We start from the raw sequence: 21,191 nt of genomic DNA, 5'->3' as shown, positions 1-21,191 counted from the left end.
TTTCAACTTGGATAAGAAACCTGACATGGTTTTGTGGTACCATCTTAGCTCATTGCATCTGTTTCTCTTTGTATCTCAACCAACAGATCTCATTGGATTTTACTGCAAGGAGAGGCTTATTAAAGATTCATTTCTGGTGCTCTTGGTAAGCTTTTTAAAACAACATACGTGTACATGTTAGGAAAATGAGTTTATAATTATTGAAATAACATGGAACAAGTAAAAGTTGTTGACAAAATCCACTCAGATTCAATCAAACATTTTGTGATGGTCAAACCCATTTAAGTATTTCTTTATAATTTGACTCTACTGAGACAAGGCGTTACTTGACAAAACCTTCTCAATTCTTACTTTAAAAAAAATGTAATCAATGTTTTATTTAGGACTCAATTTGTTCATTGTATGTTTGTTTCAAATATATTTTAAAGTGTTATATTTAAGTAATTAAATCAATTGTAAATAGGCCTCTAAGTTATAAATGCCCCTTGGGCTTGTGGTTTACCATAATATTATTGATTGATGATAAATGAAAACCCCAAAAAGTTTGTTGACATTGATGTTTTAGACCTTCCATGCCCATGAAACCATCTCTGTCATGTTCCTGACATAGAGTGTACATGTGTACCATAAAACCAATTTTTTTCAAATGGGCCAGAGTGTTTCGCCCTTCCTGCCTCACTTTGGTTGAGAGTGGGGATAACTTTCCGTATGGCGCCACCACTTTTTCACTTATTTTTACAAAAATGGATATATCAATGAGGTAAATTAGATACTATATTATTTCATATCGAATGAAAAAGTGGTGGCGCCATGCGGAAACTTTTCCGAGAGTGGCTAGAATGCAATAAACACAAGATGGTTGAACCATGAAAACGCGCAATGCACTGTATACAGCATAACCATATAATCTCCACCATTTTTTAGGAGTCAAGATTTACGCAGCGAAATTGACACATGGACCTTTTCGCGATTCCCACCTGGCCGATTTTGGGAAGGAAAAGGGGAATACAAAACCTTCCCATAGTGCCTTTCAACAATTGAGAAAAATCAGCCAGGCGGGAATCGCGATTGGGTCTATAAAATGGCAGGAGTGCGTTTTGGCGACCCCATCAGAAACATTGGTCATCGGTTTAGCATTTTCGCGTGTTCGGTTGAGCCCGGTGATGATGCTGTTCCGACCAACCAGTAACCGACTTGTGAACTCGGTTGGGCTTTAGTTGAGGTCGCCAACGCGCACCCTAGAAATTGTTGGAACAGAGTACAAGAGTTTTAGTGTTGAGTTAAAATTTTACGAGGTCAGATTTTGTTATGTGTAGGCCTGTACTCAACTTAGAGAGAAATAGTTCCCATAGGCCATAGATGTAAAGAAGCCTAAAGTTTTGTTGCAAAGTTGTTCCATTTGAAACGATTCCTTTGCTTTCGAGTCCAGATTAGAATGGGTCACTTTTTGTTTATTCTTTACAAACCTTTGATTGAGAGTTTGGGCTTGGCCCTTTACTTTTTTCAAAATTTTTGAACATTTCGTTCGATAACATGGCAGATTTCACTCGGAACTTAAGGTCTGAATTTCACTTTGACCTAACTGTATAGTTTCAAACAATGATTACAGTAAAACGTACCCGTGGTACACAAACTGACAGCACTGTATGTAAACATTACACTTGACGAGTGAGTGGTGCATGCAATGTCGTTACTAGTTTGGTTCTGCAGCGTGGAACGAAAAATCACTTTACATGCCTTATAAAAGGCTTAAAAACACTCCTTTTTTTTAACAATGTTTAATAATTTAATACACTGTACTTTATCTCAAGTGTTTCTGGGAAACACTGAACGAATAACTTACCCAAACTATTGGCAAAACAGACACTATCAAAGTTTGGTCATTGAGGCACGCCGGGTTGCAGAGAAATGTCACTTTTGCCAAAAATTGTCAAGAATGTCGTCTGCTCACACACGTGCTTCTTCAGTACTTTAGTGGTGGACTGTGTTTGCCGCCCTCTTTAGTTTGACTTCACCGGGCTATTATTTTTCTGTCCAACGGTAGCATTGCATACCGCCCTCACGTGATTAAGATTAATTTTGCAAAAGGTTTGCGGCTTTATCTTTTGAACCCCTTTATCATGACTCAAAAATGGTTTAAGGAGGGCAAAGTTTTGTTCATTTTTTTTTCTCAGTGTTCTAAAGATATCGAGAGCACATTTCACGTGTGCACATATTCACATAATTGTAACTTGTAAAAATTGGGTTTTTTTTAAAGAATCTTTGCTGTTTTGTTTTAAAAAAAAAAGATAATGATACAAAAGTTGTAATGACAGAGAAAAGGAGTAGGGCCCTACATCATTTATAAAAGGATTGAATGAAATTTATACTTACAACTATTTTGTGAACAACATTGTCAACAAAATTAATAAAGATGGGGAAACTTTAAAAAAGGCCCCAAGGTTTTTTCCCTTTCATAGAGCATACTGTCATGTAAGTTTTTCAAATAATTTGTTGAGGTTTGAAAATAAAATGACTGATACATGTATAGCTATAAAAAAAAAAAATCTCTAAGCAATATTTTCTTTTCAGAGATTTTTATTAAAACTTTTCAATTGATCCAAGTTGTAAAAAGCAAGCATTATGATTAAGGTTTATAAGTTGTTCCTTATTACTAACTACTCTCTCAATTCAAAAGAGTGCAAAATCACTCTTTGAAGAGCCATATAAGGGAAAACTCTTTTTTCAATCTCAATCTCAAAGCGGCGTGCCTCAATCTCAAAGAGTGGTCTACCACTCTTTGAGATTGAAGTTTGCATCTTTTTGAGTGATTCTTCACTCTGTCCTGGAGTGAAACCCCTCTAGAGTGAAATAACCACCGCTCTTCTTAAGAGCCATATGAGGGACAACTCGAAATGCAAAAAGTGGTGTTTTTCACTCTTTACATTTAAGAGTATGTAACAATGGAAGTGTTACAGGAACATTGATTGAGAATTATGACTTACAAGTCAAGCTTCTTAAATAATAATTATGAGATATTTCTCTTAAATTAATGTGACTAATGAGATAACAAAATTGAAATTTTAGTGTTTTTCTAGCTCTTTCAATGCCCCTTTAACTCTCCCATAGTATCATCCCGAGAATTTGTGTGATTTATATTTTGTTTTACCCGATATTGAGATTCTTTCAAATTTGCTACTGTACGAAACTAAATCTTTTGAAAATTTTAAACATAAATTTCGGGAACGTTCAAACCTCACCCAAATTCAGGTATTAATTGAGAGATAGATTTCCATATCAGCTTTACAAGTTGCTCCACCTTTAACCTTGATGCACACTACCAATGTACAAAAAACATTACTTTATTTGATCAGTAATTGTTACTTTCAATGATGAATATACGATTGACAGATGTCTAGTTTATTAGAAACTAATGCAGACATGCAACTTTCTAATTACCCCCCAAAAAAGGGATTGGCCGATCACACTTAACTTTTGTACAGTGTTTTTCAGTTTTGTTATGGCTGTTTTGAAAAGAAATTGAGGAAATCAGCTGAACAGTTGCATGCCTGCTAATGTCATCCGAGTGGTGATAAAAATGCTTCAGTGCAAAACATTTTTTTTATGAAGTATCTATTATGAAATGAATACTCTGTTCTAAACCAATGTTTGATTTAGAAGAACATTTCACATGTTAAGCAGACTTTATTGCCAATAAATCAACACGTGCACACAGTGTGTAAGTACCAAACGTGTTTCTGTTTTTTATTTTATTATAGAGTTGTTTATGATTATCCTTAAACTAACATTCTTAGGAATTATTCTGAGGAAATAATATCATAAATTATAGAATATATTATAGAAATAAGTTACATAAAATGACACCTCATATTAAATTACAACTAACAATAAACATCATTTTAAATAAATACTTGAAATTCAGGCACAAAATGGTGATACATCTGTAGTTGCTTAGATATTATTTAAAGTCCTACTACAGCACATTAAATAATTCAAGATTCCCAGAAGTTTTAATGGAGAGATTGTAACGCAAAATAATATTATTGCACTTAAGGCATTTGGATATAAGTTTGCCATAATAGAAATCAATCTTTGGCAAGATGTGGATACAAAAAAACTGGACTGCACTGAAAACACACAAGTTTAGTTTTATAAGGCATTAACAAAAATAGTAAAGGTATAGGAAGTTCGATTTCACAAAGCACTAAAATTCATTGTAAGATAAGTCAATATTACCATAGTGATTTGTATTGTGACATTACACTTTACCTAGCAACCATGACTGATTTGCAGTTAATATTGATCTTAGGCTTTTTGTGAAATCGGCCCCAGGCACTTAACAGTACACGTACAACCAGTATGTCAAACCAAGCTCAATAAAGAAGCAAAAACTGAGAGTTTCTCCAATTGTTTCCTAGTTGTGTTGGGTCATACATTATTCAAAAGATTTCTCCCATTAGGGCATGCAACAGCAGTTGGTCTATCAGATTTTACCTGATGCTTAAGTTAGTATTGCCAAATCTTAAACTTATTTCATTGTGACTTAAAACAGCAGTTGGTCTATTCCACAGATTTTACCTGCTGCTTAAGTCAGCACCGCCAAAACTTTAACTTATTTCATTGTGACATAAAGTAGCAGTTGGTCTATCACAGATTTTACCTGCTGCTTAAGTAAGCATTGCCAAATCTTAATCTTATTTCATTGTGACATAAAACAGCAGTTGATTTGTTACACAGTTTTTACCCCCTGCTTATTATAAGCATCCCCAAATCTGTATTTGCTTTTGTCTTTATCCAAAACCCGCCCACTTCCCTTAATGCATTTGAGATTACGATGATGCGAAGCTCCTGCTAGTTCGATTACATCTCAAACAATGAGGACGTAATGCCGCTTCCCATACAATAAGCTTGATATCTTTGTTTATGAAAGAGTAGGCTGTTGACATTTTCAGACAATTTTTTATTTCCGATATTAATTATTGTGAGAAAACCTTACTTGGTAACTGGTAATGGGAGCTGTTGATAGTGTAAAACATTGTGAGAAATGGCTCCCTCTGAAGTAACGTAGAGAAAGAAGTAATTTTCCACGAATTTGATTATGAGGTCTCAAAGTCAAGCATCTGAAAGTACACAACTTCGTGTGACAAGGGTGTTTTTCTTCCATTATTATCTCGCAACTTCGACGACCAATTGAGTTCAAATTTTCGCAGGTTTGTTAGTTTGTGCATATGTTGAGATACACCAAGTGAGAAGACTGGTCTTTGACAATTACCAATAGTGTCCCGTGCCTTTAACTATTCTGCAGACTTAACCTTGTGCAGTTCTAACAATAGCTTCTTTCCTACTGCTCATATACTTTTACACTGCAAAGCTACATGTACATGTAGCTACGCTGCTTCCCTGCAGAATTATAGCCAAACTCACTTCAACATCTCTGTATAAAAGCAGCCTTTTTTATGACTGAACCAAATGGCAGACTGTGATTGGTTGTTGAAACCCCCAACACACACAAATGCATCATTTCACTTTCCATTCACAAAAAATTACTAGTAAAAGGTAAACAAACAGAGCTGTTCTTAAATAAAAACCAATTTACTGAGAACATTGCTTAAGATTTATCCAAGAAACTTGACTTTTGACAACAGAAAAAAAAAACTTGTAGTTGCTGAATTATTATGGTTATTTCATTAAAGAGTTGTATTATTGAAACTACAGGGGAAAATACTTTGTTTCAATAATTTCTTTAAAGTATTCTTTGAAAAAGATAAATGAAAAAATTAAAATTCATCTTGCTCTTTCATACCAATGCCTCATCAAAAGAAGAGTAACTTGGTGAAAACAGAAAGCTTAAAAAAGAAGAAATCACCCACTCCAAAAAAAGAAAACAACAAAAAATCCATACCTGGAGTGAAGAAGACAAAAATGGACTCACCGTAGTTCATCATAGGAAATCACTCCACAAATTCGCATTCCTCATAGACAAACATGCTATAATCCACTGGATATAGGAAGAAGTGAAAGATAGACTACCAAAAGAATTAATTGCCACCATATGCGAATGGAGTGGTTACCACTTTAGATTCACTCACTACTCTGTGCAATTGTGAATGCACAATGTGAACTGGAGGTACGACACAACAGTATGTGGCAATCGCCACCACACACTCTCTGACTGCCCACGGACTGAAAAATTTCCTGATTCTAGAAAACCCACTATATAAGAGTGGGAGTGTTGAGTGGTAAATGACAACACGTACAAACAAGGCAATCGACTAGAAATCTGTAATCGGTGTTTGGGGCAGATGATGATGAAAAGTCAATTAAAAAGAAAAGTTTACCTGGAAGGGCCGCACACCCACACACAAGCCGGGAAAGAGTTAAGAAGCGGCGAACTAGAGGATGTTAGATGGTGCACAGACCATGAGATGAGAATTTACCATCACTGGTGTGATGATGATGATGATGATGATGAATTTTGAGTGGGTAGATGACTGAAACCTTAAAGGCACTGGACACTATTGGTAATTGTCAAAGACCAGTCTTCTCACTTGGTGTATCTCAACATTTTAAGCAAAAAATAACAAACCTGTGAAAATTTGATCTCAATTGGTCGTTGAAGTTCCGAGATAATAAACACCTATGTCGCACAAAGTTGTGTGCTTTCAGATGCTTGATTTCGGTACCTCAAAATCTAATTCTGAGGTCTCGAAATCAAATTCAAATATTTAAGTGGAAAATTACTTCTTTCTCGAAAACTACGTTACTTCAGGGGGGTGTTTTAAATTATCAACAGCTCTCCATTGCTTGTTACCAAGTAAGTTTTTATGCCAACAATTATTGTGAGTAATAACCAATAGTGTCCAGTGCCTTTAACACGGTGTTGTGTGATTCACAGAGATACATCGTGTAACTAAAAGTCATAATGATTGGGGATCACAGATACACAAACCATGAATCTACCTCCATGCACAAACCATCAATAGTTGGGAAGTCTACAATCTACAACCACCAACCACTCTTCACAAAAGAAAACCATTTCTGCTATAGAACAACAAGTTTTTATGATCTACTTCCCCAAAATATCCCAAACAATACCAAATTTTGTACGTACCTTGGTAGTTACTAAAAAAATTAATGACCATAAAACTTACTTGGTTACAAGCAATGCGTCTGATATGATAATGTATAATATTTTGAGAAAAAATTCCCTTCCAGGAAGTGGCCGTCGAAGTTGCCAGATAACTATAACCACTTGACTTTGAAGTGAAATGATTCTCAAAATGCTTTATACTATCCAAAGCAATTTTAGGACCTTCCCTTCAAGGGAAAAAGTAAAACCTTTTAATAAACTACAAACTTTTAACTGTCGTTTAAAATATAGTCATACTGTTGAAGTAGATACGGCCATATTTTGCGATGTCGCCATCTTGAAAAACGTTGAATTCCTCCAGTTCACTCACGACTTGAAACATCTGGATACAGAGAAAAAAAACAGACAAACCACATCAACAAATATCATCAATAGGATTTGATACTTTGCATGGTGGAAAAAAGATATGGAAAAGCTTGCGGTAACACTATGTAATGACTATCTCTATGAGTTGGGGTGGTTCTAAAAGAACCGTTGGTTCATCAGCATTAATGGGTTATGCAAATTAAAATACTTTGGGACGCAGAAGCTCTATATTTTTTCGAATTCCTACCATGGATAGAAGCTCAAACGATATGAATTAAACATTCAAGTTGTTCCCAAATTCAAAACACATCTCAAAACATATCTATTTCGGAAACGACAGCCTTCAAACCTTTTGGCTGTCTTATATATTAGCAGAGTTGTTTTTTGTTTGTTTTTTTTTGCGCCAGGAGCGTCATCGTTGACAGACATGGCCCACTAGAAATGTTCAACATTAATATTATTAACGTGAAAACAAAATATTCCATTACCCAACCCAGTGGCAATAATTGTTTAAGTGCTTCCAGACTGTACATCATGTAATATAAATCAAATGAACATATTATACATAAATGCCAACACTTCCATGAACATGCGTAACCATCAAAATGCGCACCCCCCCCCCCTGACACACACACACACACACACAATGTTTCTCCTTGGCTCAGCTTCTAGCATGGTTCCAATAAATAATTGCTAGCCAATACTTAAAATTCCACCCCCTCATGCACTGCCCGCCCCCATCTAGTGGTGGGTCGTCGGTTAATCATTTTCGGCAGAATACACCTTAGGTGGGTGGAAACTGTGGAAAAAAACAAAAAAATTATATGTAAGCTGTTGGGTACAATAGTGAAAACTTGCGTCTGTTTCGCCATCTGTTTCTACTTTTGTCTGAAACTGTAAATTGTTTGTTCATGCATGTTTGTCTGGTGTTTGCTTTTGCTTTGTCTGTAGCTGTTAGACTGAAAATGGGAACATACATGAAAGAAAGTAGGCCCTACACATGACAAACAGTTCGCAGAAAACAAAACTGGAACTTGGGCTCAATTTCACAAAGAGTTGCATGTAAGATTGATCTTAAAACTTGTGTCATTCACAATTGCTACACAAAATGTGACAATACAAATCACTATGGTGACAGCTCATCTTAAGACGAATCTTAAAAGCCTTTATAAGTAGCTCAATGAAATTGGGCTACGGTCTTTTGGCTGGCAACCTTTTTCTGGTAAAAGCGCAATCGCTTTTTGCGTAGCTAAATTTTGTATTCTCCATTTTCTCCAAGAAACAGTCAAGGCAACAAATTCTAAACTTCCATCTTACTGTGGCTCAAAATATAAAGCCAAAGCCGCCAAAGGGCACAATCTTTCAATTGACCTTATGCACAAGACGACATTTCAGTAGGGCGCCCTCACCTAGAGGTCAAAAGGAGGTTGTTCATTGGCCAATACTGTGCGCCGCGTGTACAAATCTGTGCGGTTGATTGTTTCGTCACTGTTATTCCTCTAAGATGGCGGCTAGATGACGTCAATGCATTAAGGTCCATTGGGCACCCAAGCTACAATCCCGATCCATCTCGTTGGGCCCCCTCCCCCTTTAAAGGCAGTGGACACTACCGTAATTACCCAAAATAATTACTAGCATAAAACCTTACTTGGTAACGAGTAATGGAGAGAGGTTGATGGTAAAAAAACTTTCTGAGAAATGGCTCCCTCTGCATTAATGCATAAATTTTGAAACCCTAGAATTACATTTTGGGGTCTGAAAATCAAGCATCTGAAAGCACACAACTCTGTGTGACAAGGGTGTTTTTTCTTTCAATATTATCTCACAACTTCGATGACCAATTGAGCTCAAATTTCACAGGTTTGTTATTTTATGCGCATGTTGATATATACCAAGTGAGAAGACTGGTCTTTGACAATTACCAATAGTGTCCGGTGCTTTAAATGTTGGCTCTCACTGCAAGCTATTGGATCCATCTGGGGTTAACAATATTGAGCGGTGGAATGGGGGAGGGGATGTTTATTGTCACGAGGCTCAAACATTTTGAGTGGGAGTATCAGGATGCATTACATGTAGATTGTTCCTGGAAAAAGGGACAGCTGCACCTTTAAATTAACAACTCTTTTCAAATAACTAATAGATGTTAAATTTTTCTTTTCAAATAAAATTTGGAAACTGAACAACAAATATATTAAGCTTGTAAACGTTTTTATTGCTATTTTAATAATTAATTTCTTTCATTATCAAAGGAGCAACTGAAATGCCAAAAATACAACACATTGGTGTTTTTTCCCCGATCGTCAACGGCTTTACTAATTGCCTGGAGTCTGAAAATCATTTTGAACCAACATCTTTCTATTTGCAAGAATGAATTGGTCCAACAAAATACCAAATTTCCTATGTACACAGCGGCCATTTTATATAATCCCTCTGTGCTCAAATATCATCAGCTTGTTCTAACAGCCATCAACCGGCTGTCCACCAACAGGAAAAATCCATTCACCAAACTTTCTCTCCCCACACAAGACCAAAACAATATTCCGTCCACGCATAAATAGAAGTGAGCTTATTTATGATTTAGGAAAGCTCAGGGAGGGATTGTTTAGGGAAATGCAGCTGATAGTAAGGGGAAGGTACGAGAAATAGTTTGTTTTTGCTCAGCTCCTTTTTTTCTTGCTCATCCTTTACACAGATTTGAATAATACAAGCAGACAAATTATATTTTGATTGATTGTCGCAGCCTCCGTAAACATTTTTTGGGTGCCAGCCGTCGATTTCACAAAGAGTTAGGACTCGTCTTATCTCTAGTTAGGACGACTAACTCGTCTTAACTAGGATTAATCTTAGGGTCTGCATGCTACAGTGCAGGGTTGGGACTCTACCCAAGAGTAAGATTAGTCTTAAGTTAGGAAGAGTTTTGTGAAATCGACGGCAGGGTATTTACATTTGGTATTTTGCAAAGACCAGTATATCCTCACTTTTGGTGTATCACAATATACATATAAAATAACAACCTCTGAAAACTTCTAGGCTTAATTGGCCATATCGAAGTTGCAAGAACTCTACTCTTGTCGCGTAGAGTTATGTGTGTGCTTTCAGATGCCTGAGAAAAGCTTGATAAATTGGCTAAGGCCACTGCATATTTGTCTTTTCAAAATAACGAACATTTCCAACTTTTGAAATTGGATAAGTCCATTGCCTGCATGTATATGTTTTTTCATAGGGCAAGTCTATGATTGGCTCTTAGACAATAGCCAAATATCTCCTCTGACTGTTAGCTGAAATTCCATGCTACTGCACATGTAGTATCATCAAAGGTACAACATCCCATAACCTTCATGTATACCTGCCATAAAGAGCTGTTCTTGGTTGCAAACTCTATTTTGTACAATTCCCCTAAATGGGTACATTGGTTACACCCCCATGTTTTGACACTTTTCACACTGACTCCATTCAACCCCAGGGGAATAACGGCCAGCTCTTTCACACTTGGATCACTTTCAGCGAATGGGCATCCCCCCAGGGAAAGCCAACCTGCTCTAGAGTAGAGGTACATGTAGGTTGTAACCCTGCACTGTCTGTCTGCGGGGGCTAAAAGTGTCTCTTCATGGAAACAAAGATATTGCATGTTATCATTTACATCTGCCATCTAACACCTTGCAACTATAACGAAAATCGAATGTTTACTTCAATGTGTAACAAGTTGTTGCCAGCCAGATGTCGTGTTGACAACAATATTTTCCGTGCTAAACATCGTGTGACGTGCATCTTCGTATATCAGAAGACCAAACAAAGGCCATCCATACTTTCTGTGATTCTGTCCCCCTGAGACTCTGTCCCCCCATATGGCAAACTAAGAGCAAACTTCTTCTGATGATTAGTGCTGGGCGAATAGTGAAATTTTGATATTCGGATACCGCTGGCCAACTATCCGAAATTAACCGGATATTCGAATAGTTTTTTCGCCGCCAGCATATCAACATTTAAGAGACAGTTAAAAACTCATCTGAGGGAGTTGCTTTTAATTAATTAATTACCTTCGGTTTTGTTTTTCTATTGAATGACTTTCTTGTTGACGTCTTGAGCATTTTCAATAGATATGTGCGCCCTATAAATGTACATTATTAAGTGTCATTATTATTAGATATCTGTCCATTGTATTTCATTGTATTTTTGCCTCAATTGAGGCAAAGCTTGATTGGACCAAGATTCTATATAGCCCTGGAAATTTTTCCCCCTTAGGGAAAATGAACGCGAGCTGGAGAACGAGGATTCAAAAGAGGACGCTATCAGAAGAAGTTTGTACACAGTTTGGTGGTCTTATTGAGCCGATTACAATGACAAACAATGGCACAGATGCTGTCAATTCTTGTATGCTACATTTGTGTAACAAGACAAACATCAGGAATCAGGAATTACACAATAATCCCCCAAAAGGCAGATTTTGAGCATTAGTTCCAGTTCCCCTTTGTCTCTCTTTAGACAGGGGTAAATGAAGCATCAGGCACGCATAGGTGCATGCCTGGTGCTGCTACGAATAAGTGTTAGCCGGTCAGCTGACTGGAAAAAGCAGTTGGCACGCGCTCCGAGTTCTTTTGGGTGTTAAAAACATTCGCCGTAAGCCAGTTTTGAAAAATTGAAAGTGGATAAACAAGTAATATAAGAATAAAAGAAATGTTTAATTTTCACAGAGCTTGGGCAAGTACCGAGTATACAGTGCTAATACACATCAGTGTATATGGGTAAAAACAAAAATGAATAATGTAAGAATACACGTTACCTTTCATTTACTCTTCTTCATTCTCACATAGAAACTGGTACCCTACTTCTGGTGCCCCCAATCTATTCTCCATCAGAAAAAGCTTGAGGTTGAAATTGGCTCTGCTGCCCTCCGGGACGCCATAGATGGTATCTGTGAATGCCCCGTTAGGTTGCTTGAAGGCAAAGAATTGGTAGCGATGAGGGCCACTGCCAGGAGGAGGGCTTGGGGCAGTGTAACCTGTAACAAAAATTATCAAGTTCCTTGTTTACTTATTAATTCTCCGCTTAATAACCTTTGTTTATGACCGGTAAAAAATGTTGAAACATGGGTGTGACACGCGAGCTTGCATTGCACCTGTGCTTATAAGACAGTTTCTTCATTCCTATTGGTCGAGAGCAACGGCCGGGACAGTTGTGCCACATCACGCGATACGCGCGATGCCCACAGCATTCCCTTATAAGGAGTTGTTTACCTGAGGGCGGCGGAGGGCCTTGTTGTGTTGAAAGAAATCATTGAACAATTCAAATTTTTTCATTTATTTTACTTTTTTGACCAAAAGTGTAGATGTTTTTTGACCAAAAAAGTATTTTTGAATGTGAATCAAAGTGCGTTGAATCGGTTTTCAACTAGTGGTTTAAACCCGTCGAGGCCTGGTTCTCGGTTAAACAACTCCTTATAGGGAGATTGCTGTGCGCATCGCGCATATCGCGTGATGTGGCACAACTGTTCCAGACGTTGCTCTCGACCAATAGGAATGAAGAAACTGTCCCGCTCACAACCGGTCATAAACACTGGTCATTATCAAAGGTTTAAACACCCCGACGTGACACGCTCTCCACCAAAAGGAATAGTGAAACTGTCTGAGGTATTTATGAATTATAGATTAGGCTCTTTTCAAATGTATGATTTTTTTAAATGACTCCGGTCATCAAACAACTCATCGTATCATATTGTACATGGAGGCTTACTTCTAATCTCCCTTCCATGTCCATTCGTAAAATCAGCTCCCTGCAAGAGGAATACAAAAATAAATTACATCAAACAACAACAAAGATGCTGAAATAAGAACAGTTAACCATAGGCAATAACAACTTAAAGGCAGTGGACACTATTGGTAATTACTCAAAATAAATACACATGTATCAGCATAAAACCTCACTTGGTAACGAGTAATGTGGAGAGGTTGATAGTATAAAGAGAGGCTCCATCTGAAGTGAAGTAGTTTTCGAGAAAGAAGTAATTTTCCACAAATTTGATTTCAAGACCTCAAGTTTAGAGTTTGAGGTCTCGAAATCAAGCATCTGAAAGCACACAACTTCATGTGACTAAGGTTTTTTTTTAAGAGGATGCCCTTGAGATTTGAAGCAGGAAACCCCAACCCACACTATCAAGCTAATGTTAAAGGGATAGACACACTATTGGTCTTACTCAAAATAATTGTAACAATGAAAACTTTCTTTCAAATGCCTAAGAAAGGCTTCCAACAGGTCTACGTTGCTCGTTCCATAAGAAGGTTTTTATGGTAATTTTGAACAATTTGAATAGTTTATATGAGTCCAGTGCTGAGATATGCACAGATAATTACACAAACAGAAATTTTGGTGACCTAGGGAAATCTGTCCTCCTCTTTATAACAGATCCGTAAATCAAAACTCGATAATTAGTTTTTAAAAAAACTGTTGTTAGGAAAGCTTGGCCATTTATTAAACAACAGGTGGGCGCCAGTCTAGTAAACCTATTGACTTATTAATATTAATTTTGGACATCCCAAACAAGACAAAGCATCTAGTTATTCAGGAATCAATGCTGAGTGCAACAGATGGCGTTCTGTACCTGATTATCAACGATGAGCAGTTTACAACGGCTCACTCCCATGATTTAAAGGGTCCACCGTACTTTTTTTAAGACAAAAAACACAATGCCACAGATTGACATTAAACTTACACAGCTGGAAGATAATGATAGTAGAAAGCTTCCCTGAAAATGTTACTTGCCGAGGTGCTGGAGTTTTTGAGAAATGAGTAAAACAATGTCATGAAAATAATTTTCGTCTCAGTGATCATCAGAGACGAAAAATTATTTATAGCATGTAAAAACGTATTTTCATTTCTCAAAAACTACAGCACAGCAGCAACTGATATTTTCAGGTACGCTTTCTACTATCATTATCTTCAAACGGTGTAAGTTTAATGTAAATCTGTGGAGATTGTGGTTTGTGTTACAAAAAGTACCCAAATCCTTAGGCATTATTCTCACTTCAGCACTTAGTGTATCCCAACATATGCATAAAATAACCAACCTGTGAACATTTGGGCTCAATTGGTCATCAAACTTGCAAGAGACTAATGAAAAGAAGCAAAAACCTGGTTGCATTACTTTGTGTGCTTTCAGATGCATAATAAAAGGCTTCAGCTGCAAAGTCTTAAATTACTTGAGTGAGAAATTTCGTCTTCCTCAATCAAAATAATGTTACTTCAGAGGGAGCCATTTTTCACAATGTTTTATACAATCAACAGCTTTCAATTGATAGTTACCAAGTAAGTTTTTATGTTAACAATTCTTTTGAGTAATTACCAATAGTGTCCAGTGCCTTGAAGGGAAGGTTGGTAATTACTCGAAACAAATATTAGCTTAAAACTGACATGGTAACGAGCATGGGAGAGCTGTTGATAGTAAAAAACATTGTGAGAAACGGCTCCCTCTGAAGTACACGTAGCATAGATTTTGAAAAAGAGGTAATTTCTCACTAAAATAATAAAAGACTTCTAGCTAGAAGTCTTTTATTCCTATCTGTAAGCACACAAATTTGCCCAACAAGGGTATTTTTCCTTTCATCATTTTCTCCCAACTCCGATGACCAGTTGAGCTCAAATTTTCACAGGTTTGTTATTTTATGCATATGCCGAGATACAGCAAGTGAGAACACTGGTCTTTGACAGTTACCAATAGTGTACCTTCCCTTTAATATATTCTGAACTATATGTTTTCCAAGAGTGTTTTTGTTGTGTCCTACAAAAGATTTAAAGGCTGTGGACACTATTGGCAATTATCAAAGACTAGCCTTCACAGTTGGTGTATCTCAACATAAGCATAAAATAACAAACCTGTGAAAATTTGAGCTCAATTGGTCATCTAACTTGCGAGATAATAATGAAAGAAAAAACACCCTTGTCACACGAAGTTGTGTGCACTTAGATGGTTGATTTCGAGACCTCAAGTTCTAAACCTGAGGTCTCGAAATCAAATTCGTGGAAAATTACTTCTTTCTCAAAAACTATGGCACTTCAGAGGGAGCCGTTTCTCACAATGTTTTATACCATCAACCTCTCCCCATTACTCGTCACCAAGTAAGGTTTTATGCTAATAAATATTTAGAGTAATTACCAATAGTGTCCACTGCCTTTAAACTGTTTTTCATGCGTATGAGCACAGTAAAAAGGAGCATAAAACAGATTACGTTTTATATACCTGAATATCAACGATGAGCCAATGCAGAAAATACATTGGGTCGCTTTCATCAGTCGGTGCATCCGGGTCTACCATCACAAGGGTAAAGAAGAATGCCTCCTGAAAAACGATCAAAATATGAAGGAAAACTATTGATTTATTAATTTATTTGAGTCCACATCCAATATGACCCAATTACATAGACCTGCTCAGGCACATAAAGTAGCTAAGCAAAATATGCTTACCAGAATAAGGTTACCAGCTAAACTAGCAAGTCACAAGAACAATTTGTGACTGGTGTCCTGCTCATTTTTGCTTAGCAGAATTTTTTCAGCAATATTTTCTGCTTTTAAAAGCAGGTTTATGAAATTGAGCCCAGCACAATTAGGACAGGATGGATAGGAAACGAGAACAAAATGTTCAGTTGTAGATGTGGGAGGAAAACCCCAAAGGGGCGAAACCTACGCAATCGGGTAGGGACTGAAAACCCAATCCACATGTAAGGCTCCATAGTCTGAGGGTGGGATTCGAACCATCGTCCACAAAAAGGCAGAGAAAGAAAACACAGAGCCAAACTGATCCCAACACTTGACACCCTATAAATGGGCGCTCGGGCTACCTTACATGCCTTGCAGTGGTGCTCTCTGTGCAAACTGCTGGTTACGCAACTACTGCACGCTGCCGACTTCTACTCTCCCCTTAATGGGGAGTAGAAGTCGGCAACCAGCAGTTCGCGCGAGAGCACTGACAACTAGCCTTTCTCATCGCGTGGGACCATTAACGAGTTGTCCACAAGTCTAATGTAGTGGTTAGTTTCCTTCAAACTCGGGTTGAATTACCTACTTCCGCCCCCCCCCCTTTTTTTCTCTGGACCAGATTCTTCTTTACGAGACCACGGAAATGAAAAAGAAAGAAAAAGCCTACCAGTGGGGCCTATTAGTTTGAACTACTTATCTCAATTTGAACAATCTTGTGTTTAAGTGTTCTTGCAGATTTATATTATCAATAAAAGTACAAGAAAAGTAACTTGGGTAAAGTTTCAACTGATGACAGTATTTTCATCAAGGAAGAGCAAAGTATCCATCCATGAAGCAAGTTGACCAAGGTACCAACAGCATTGGCTGCAGCATTCACAAACAGAAACCAAACAGAAATTGGAATCTGCAAAAATCACAAATTGGCAGTGATCTTTGGAGATTCAAGTTTTTCAACATACTTTCACAGGCCTTAAACCTCGCAATGGGACAAATCTATTTTCCTTTGGTAAGGGGAAAAATGTAAGTTTACAAGGGCAGGCCTGATACTTCACGGAGGCAACGAAGGTGATTGCCTCCGTGTCCCCTGGTCATTGCCTTGGTGCCCTTGAAATGCTCCAGTACAAATTTGCAATTTCATCATAGGGTGCCCTTTACCAAGACGAAAATGCCTTGGTGCCCTTGCCCTTTCAAAAATTTATCATACAGCCCCGCAAGGGCACCACAGCCAACAGCGTTGGGCACCAAGGTGATTGCTGTTGGTTAATTTGGGGCCTTCTTTTATTAATTGCTATAATCAACAGGGGCAAGTTATACAAAATAATTTTGCAGAAGTTTAAAACTATTGCTAGAGGGTTGCGGGAAAAGAAAAAATGCACATTATATTTTCTACCTATTTATAAGAAAGGCAATTTATGGTTAAGCTGGTTGCTTTTCTCTGAACTTAGAAACAGATTCTGATCAATTTCAGTGAACAAAACAAAAACAGGACAAAGCTCACCCAAATGTTTAACAACTATCTTTTCAATATTTAAACCCCACTTTCAAAATCTATTTTCCTCTGGTAAGGGGCAAAATGTAAGTTTATTTGAAACCTTACATGGGCACCACAGTCAACAGCACAGGGCACCATGGCGATTATGTTGCGAGTTAATTTGAGGCCTACTTTTATTATTTTCTAATCCAAAGGGGAAATTTATACAAAATAATTTTGCAGATGCTTACAACTATTGTTAGGTTTTCAATAAAAAATACACAATTTTTGTTCTACCTATTTATAAGAGTTCAAGCCATTTATGATTTTTGGTTAAGCTGGTTGCTTTTCTCTGAACTTAGGAACAGATTCTGATCTTTCAGTGAACAAAACAAAAACAGGACAAAGCTCACCCAAATGTTTAACAACTATCTTTTCAATATTTATATTAGTATTAATCAAGGATAAACTTATAATTTACATGTTGAGAAAAATCGATTATGCACAATGGAGTCTTCTCCAACAATGATTTTAACAGCAGGTGTGGGGTCCGTGATCAGACATCATAAAAAAGTGTGAAAAAGCCTTTTTGGATCAGACAAAAAATCAATCACTTTCTGCAAAACCTATACCAACAAAGCCTGTAGGTGTTTTTATTTAATTAACTTGTTTATAAATCTTTTTTTTGTAGGTCGTCTCAGTGATTGATTTTCCTTTTACAATTATATATTTTTGTTCTCTAAGTGTTTTTAGTGAACAGCCACAATGGGTATATTTTTTCAATAATGGGTACACATTTTTTTTTTTTAAGATACGTAACCATTATGAACAGATGACATGAATATTAGTAACTTTTTGTGTTCCACAAACTCAATTCAATTTTTTTTCAATTCAAGAATACATTTATTTCCATACGCTCATTAAGAATAACGTCAGTTACATGTATTACGGAGTAAAGCTAAACATATCTTTAAGTAACAGTCAAAATAAATAAATAAAAAGAGTACGGGGCTGTTTTGGTAAGCATGAGCTTGTAAAAAACAGCCAGACAGACAAGAAAACAAAACAACCAGACAGACAGACAAACAGACAAAAAGGACAGATGAACATATTACATAATACATACAACGAGTTTGTAATAAAAGCGACAAGATGGCAGAACAGTTTAAGCTGAAAATAAATAAGACAATGGACTTTTTATTTATCATTGACACAGTGCTAAAGAACATTGAAGTACTTTTTACATCAGTGGTTTACAAATTGTTTTGCAAAATAAAAATTTATGGCCTTGCCCAATTTCGTACTGTAGAGCTGCTTTTAGAAAGCAAAAAAGAGTGCTTTACAATTGTCTGCTAAGCAAAAATGAAAAACCAGCCACAATTTGTACCAGGTGAAATAGTAGTTTGGCTGGTAATCCTTAGTCTGGTTAAAATAATTTTTAGGCAGTGGGCACTATTGGTAATTACTCAAAATAATTATTAGCATAAAACCTTACTCGGTAATGGAGTAATAGGGAGAGGTTGATAGTTTAAAACATTGTGAGAAACAGCTCCCTCTGGAGTAATGTAGTTTTCGAGAAAGAAGTAATTTTCCACGAATTTGATTACGAGACCTCAGATTTAGAACTATAGGTCTCGAAATCAAGCATCTGATGAAGCACACAACTTCGTGTGAAAATTGTTTTCATTATTATCTTGCAACTTCCACGACCAATTGAGCTCAAATTTCCACAGGTTTGTTGTTTTATGCAGACGTTCAGATACACCAAGTGAGAAGACTGGTTGTTGACAACTACCATAGGTATCCAGTGTCTTTAATACTTTTTTTTTTGCTTTGAAAAGCAGCCTTGTGATATTTTGCCCTGCTGTATCTAAAGATACTATTTGTAAACTGTATCATGAATTGGCAATCGTATGCCATTCAACAGCTGGTCTGTCTTAGAATGCATAATATCATGAATTTAATTGAAAAACCTGTTACAATAACCATCATTCTCAAGACCAGCTTTTGTTTCAAAGAATATAAAATAATCTTTCAACCCGGCTCTCCACGAAGCTCGATAAACAAAATAAGAAGTTTAGAATATTTATCTTGGAAAGCAAAATCGTGTCCTATTTCTTTTCATAGTGTATCAACTTGGTGCATTTTCCCGGGTTGTTCTAAAACCCCCTCGACCCACGACCCTCGACGTCTGCCCCGTGTTCGAAAAATGTCCAAATTCCGAATTCATACACTGTCGCTTTAAGGCCGAGTAAGAATGAAGTCCCCGATTTAGAATTCACAGTCTGTGTGATCCGCGATCGACGCAACGTACTTCCTTGCACAACTAGACTTGATTTCAAGTCTGAGAATGCAAGCGGTTATTTATCTGCATCAGCCACACAGTTGTAATACTCTACATCGGTCGGGTCTACAACCTCGACCTCTGCGCATAGAGCAACTAGTAGTACACAGAACGGGAGCGATCGGCCGGAAATGGGTCTGCCTGATCATCACGTAATGAGTTAGCCGTAATCGTACTCGGGCAGTAAATACAGGTTCCCAGTTGGGATAATAATCTTATTCAGCCTCGGATCGGCCAAGAGATACGCGTGGAAATGCCACGGTTTTTTATCTGTACATCACAATTGCCACAGGACCGATCTCAGCAGCCAATCACGCGCAGTTTGCTTCGTGCATACCACGTGTGTATGGTTTGTCTCGTACGCTGTGTTTAGATGTGCGAGGCATGGTGTAGTCGACGTCAGCATACAAATGTGTGCGTAATTGGCTGAGGTTGTGAACTGTAGCAATTTCGGTGTACAGAAAAAAAAATCGCAATAAAGTCAAGTGGTCGAGGGGGTCATGGGTCGTGGGGGTCGAGGGGGTCAAAGGGGTTTTAGAACAACCCCATTTTCCCAGAGTAAATCAAAGAATGTTTTAAAACCTTTAATGAATCCTGCTACTTGGAAAACCTGGGCCAAACCGAAATTGCTAGACAAAATGAGAAGTATGCCAGACACAGATAATCTGACCTGTCTTTATGGCTGACAATCTATAAGTTCTTGTAAGCATATTTTTGAAAAATTCAGCTACATTTTGTCTTCTAATCTAATATTATATAATATATATATAAAGGGTAATAGATTGTTTAGACCTAGACCCAGTGACTGGGGCGCTAGATTCCTTTTTCGAAATTTTGACATTATCGGTCATCTAGATTGTTGTTTTTTTGTCAACGAAATGCTGATTTATAATGCCAAATTATCAATAAACATACATTAAAAATTCACCTTAATTTTTTTTTTTTTTTTTAGAGTTTATAAAGCTTTGGAAACTATAAAGATTACTGGCTCTTTTATAGCTGCTGATAGTGATACTGATAGTTGTGTTTTGTGTCCTACAAATAGCACCAAAAACCTGCAATACTTGTGGAAGAAACAAACCTGATCATCTCCCCTCCCTTCCATACCGAGGAAATCTTCTAAATATTCGAGTTCATCCTTCATTTGGATACCGACTTCAGGAGCGTCACGACCGTTAACGTCTTCCAGCTCTCGCTCGGCTCCACATCTCACATCGTCTGGATCTTCTACCGGGTATCGTACATCTATAGTAAGATCTTCATTTAGATTGCATGGATCTGTGCTTGCAGGAATAAGCTCTGCGCTAACAACAGATAAACATACTCCAGCAAACAACAGTAAACTCAAAAAGCTCAGCATTTTGGTGTGATGCTAAACAGCAAATTTGAACCACCACAAAGCTCACACACGTATCTGGCAATTTCATCGAGCGCGCGCGCGCGCGCGTGCACAC

At 37.3% G+C, this 21,191-nt stretch overlaps 1 protein-coding gene across 1 annotated transcript; it reads right to left on the bottom strand.

Annotated features, from left to right (window-relative positions):
* Positions 1-6,803: 6,803 nt before the first annotated feature.
* Positions 6,804-21,142, bottom strand: LOC117294828 (protein D2-like). Its single transcript, XM_033777364.1, has 5 exons — positions 20,819-21,142; positions 15,687-15,785; positions 13,187-13,226; positions 12,237-12,455; positions 6,804-7,472 (listed from the first exon to the last, which is right to left on the bottom strand). The coding sequence occupies exons 1-4, from the start codon at positions 21,095-21,097 to the stop codon at positions 12,244-12,246; spliced, it is 630 nt and encodes a 209-aa protein (XP_033633255.1). The 5' UTR covers positions 21,098-21,142; the 3' UTR covers positions 6,804-7,472; positions 12,237-12,243.
* Between the last annotated feature and the right edge of the window lie 49 nt (positions 21,143-21,191).

This window comes from Asterias rubens, chromosome 9 (assembly GCF_902459465.1).
Source record: "Asterias rubens chromosome 9, eAstRub1.3, whole genome shotgun sequence".
Classification (NCBI taxonomy): Eukaryota; Metazoa; Echinodermata; class Asteroidea; order Forcipulatida; family Asteriidae; genus Asterias; species Asterias rubens.
This window is presented reverse-complemented; position numbering and strand designations above follow the sequence as displayed.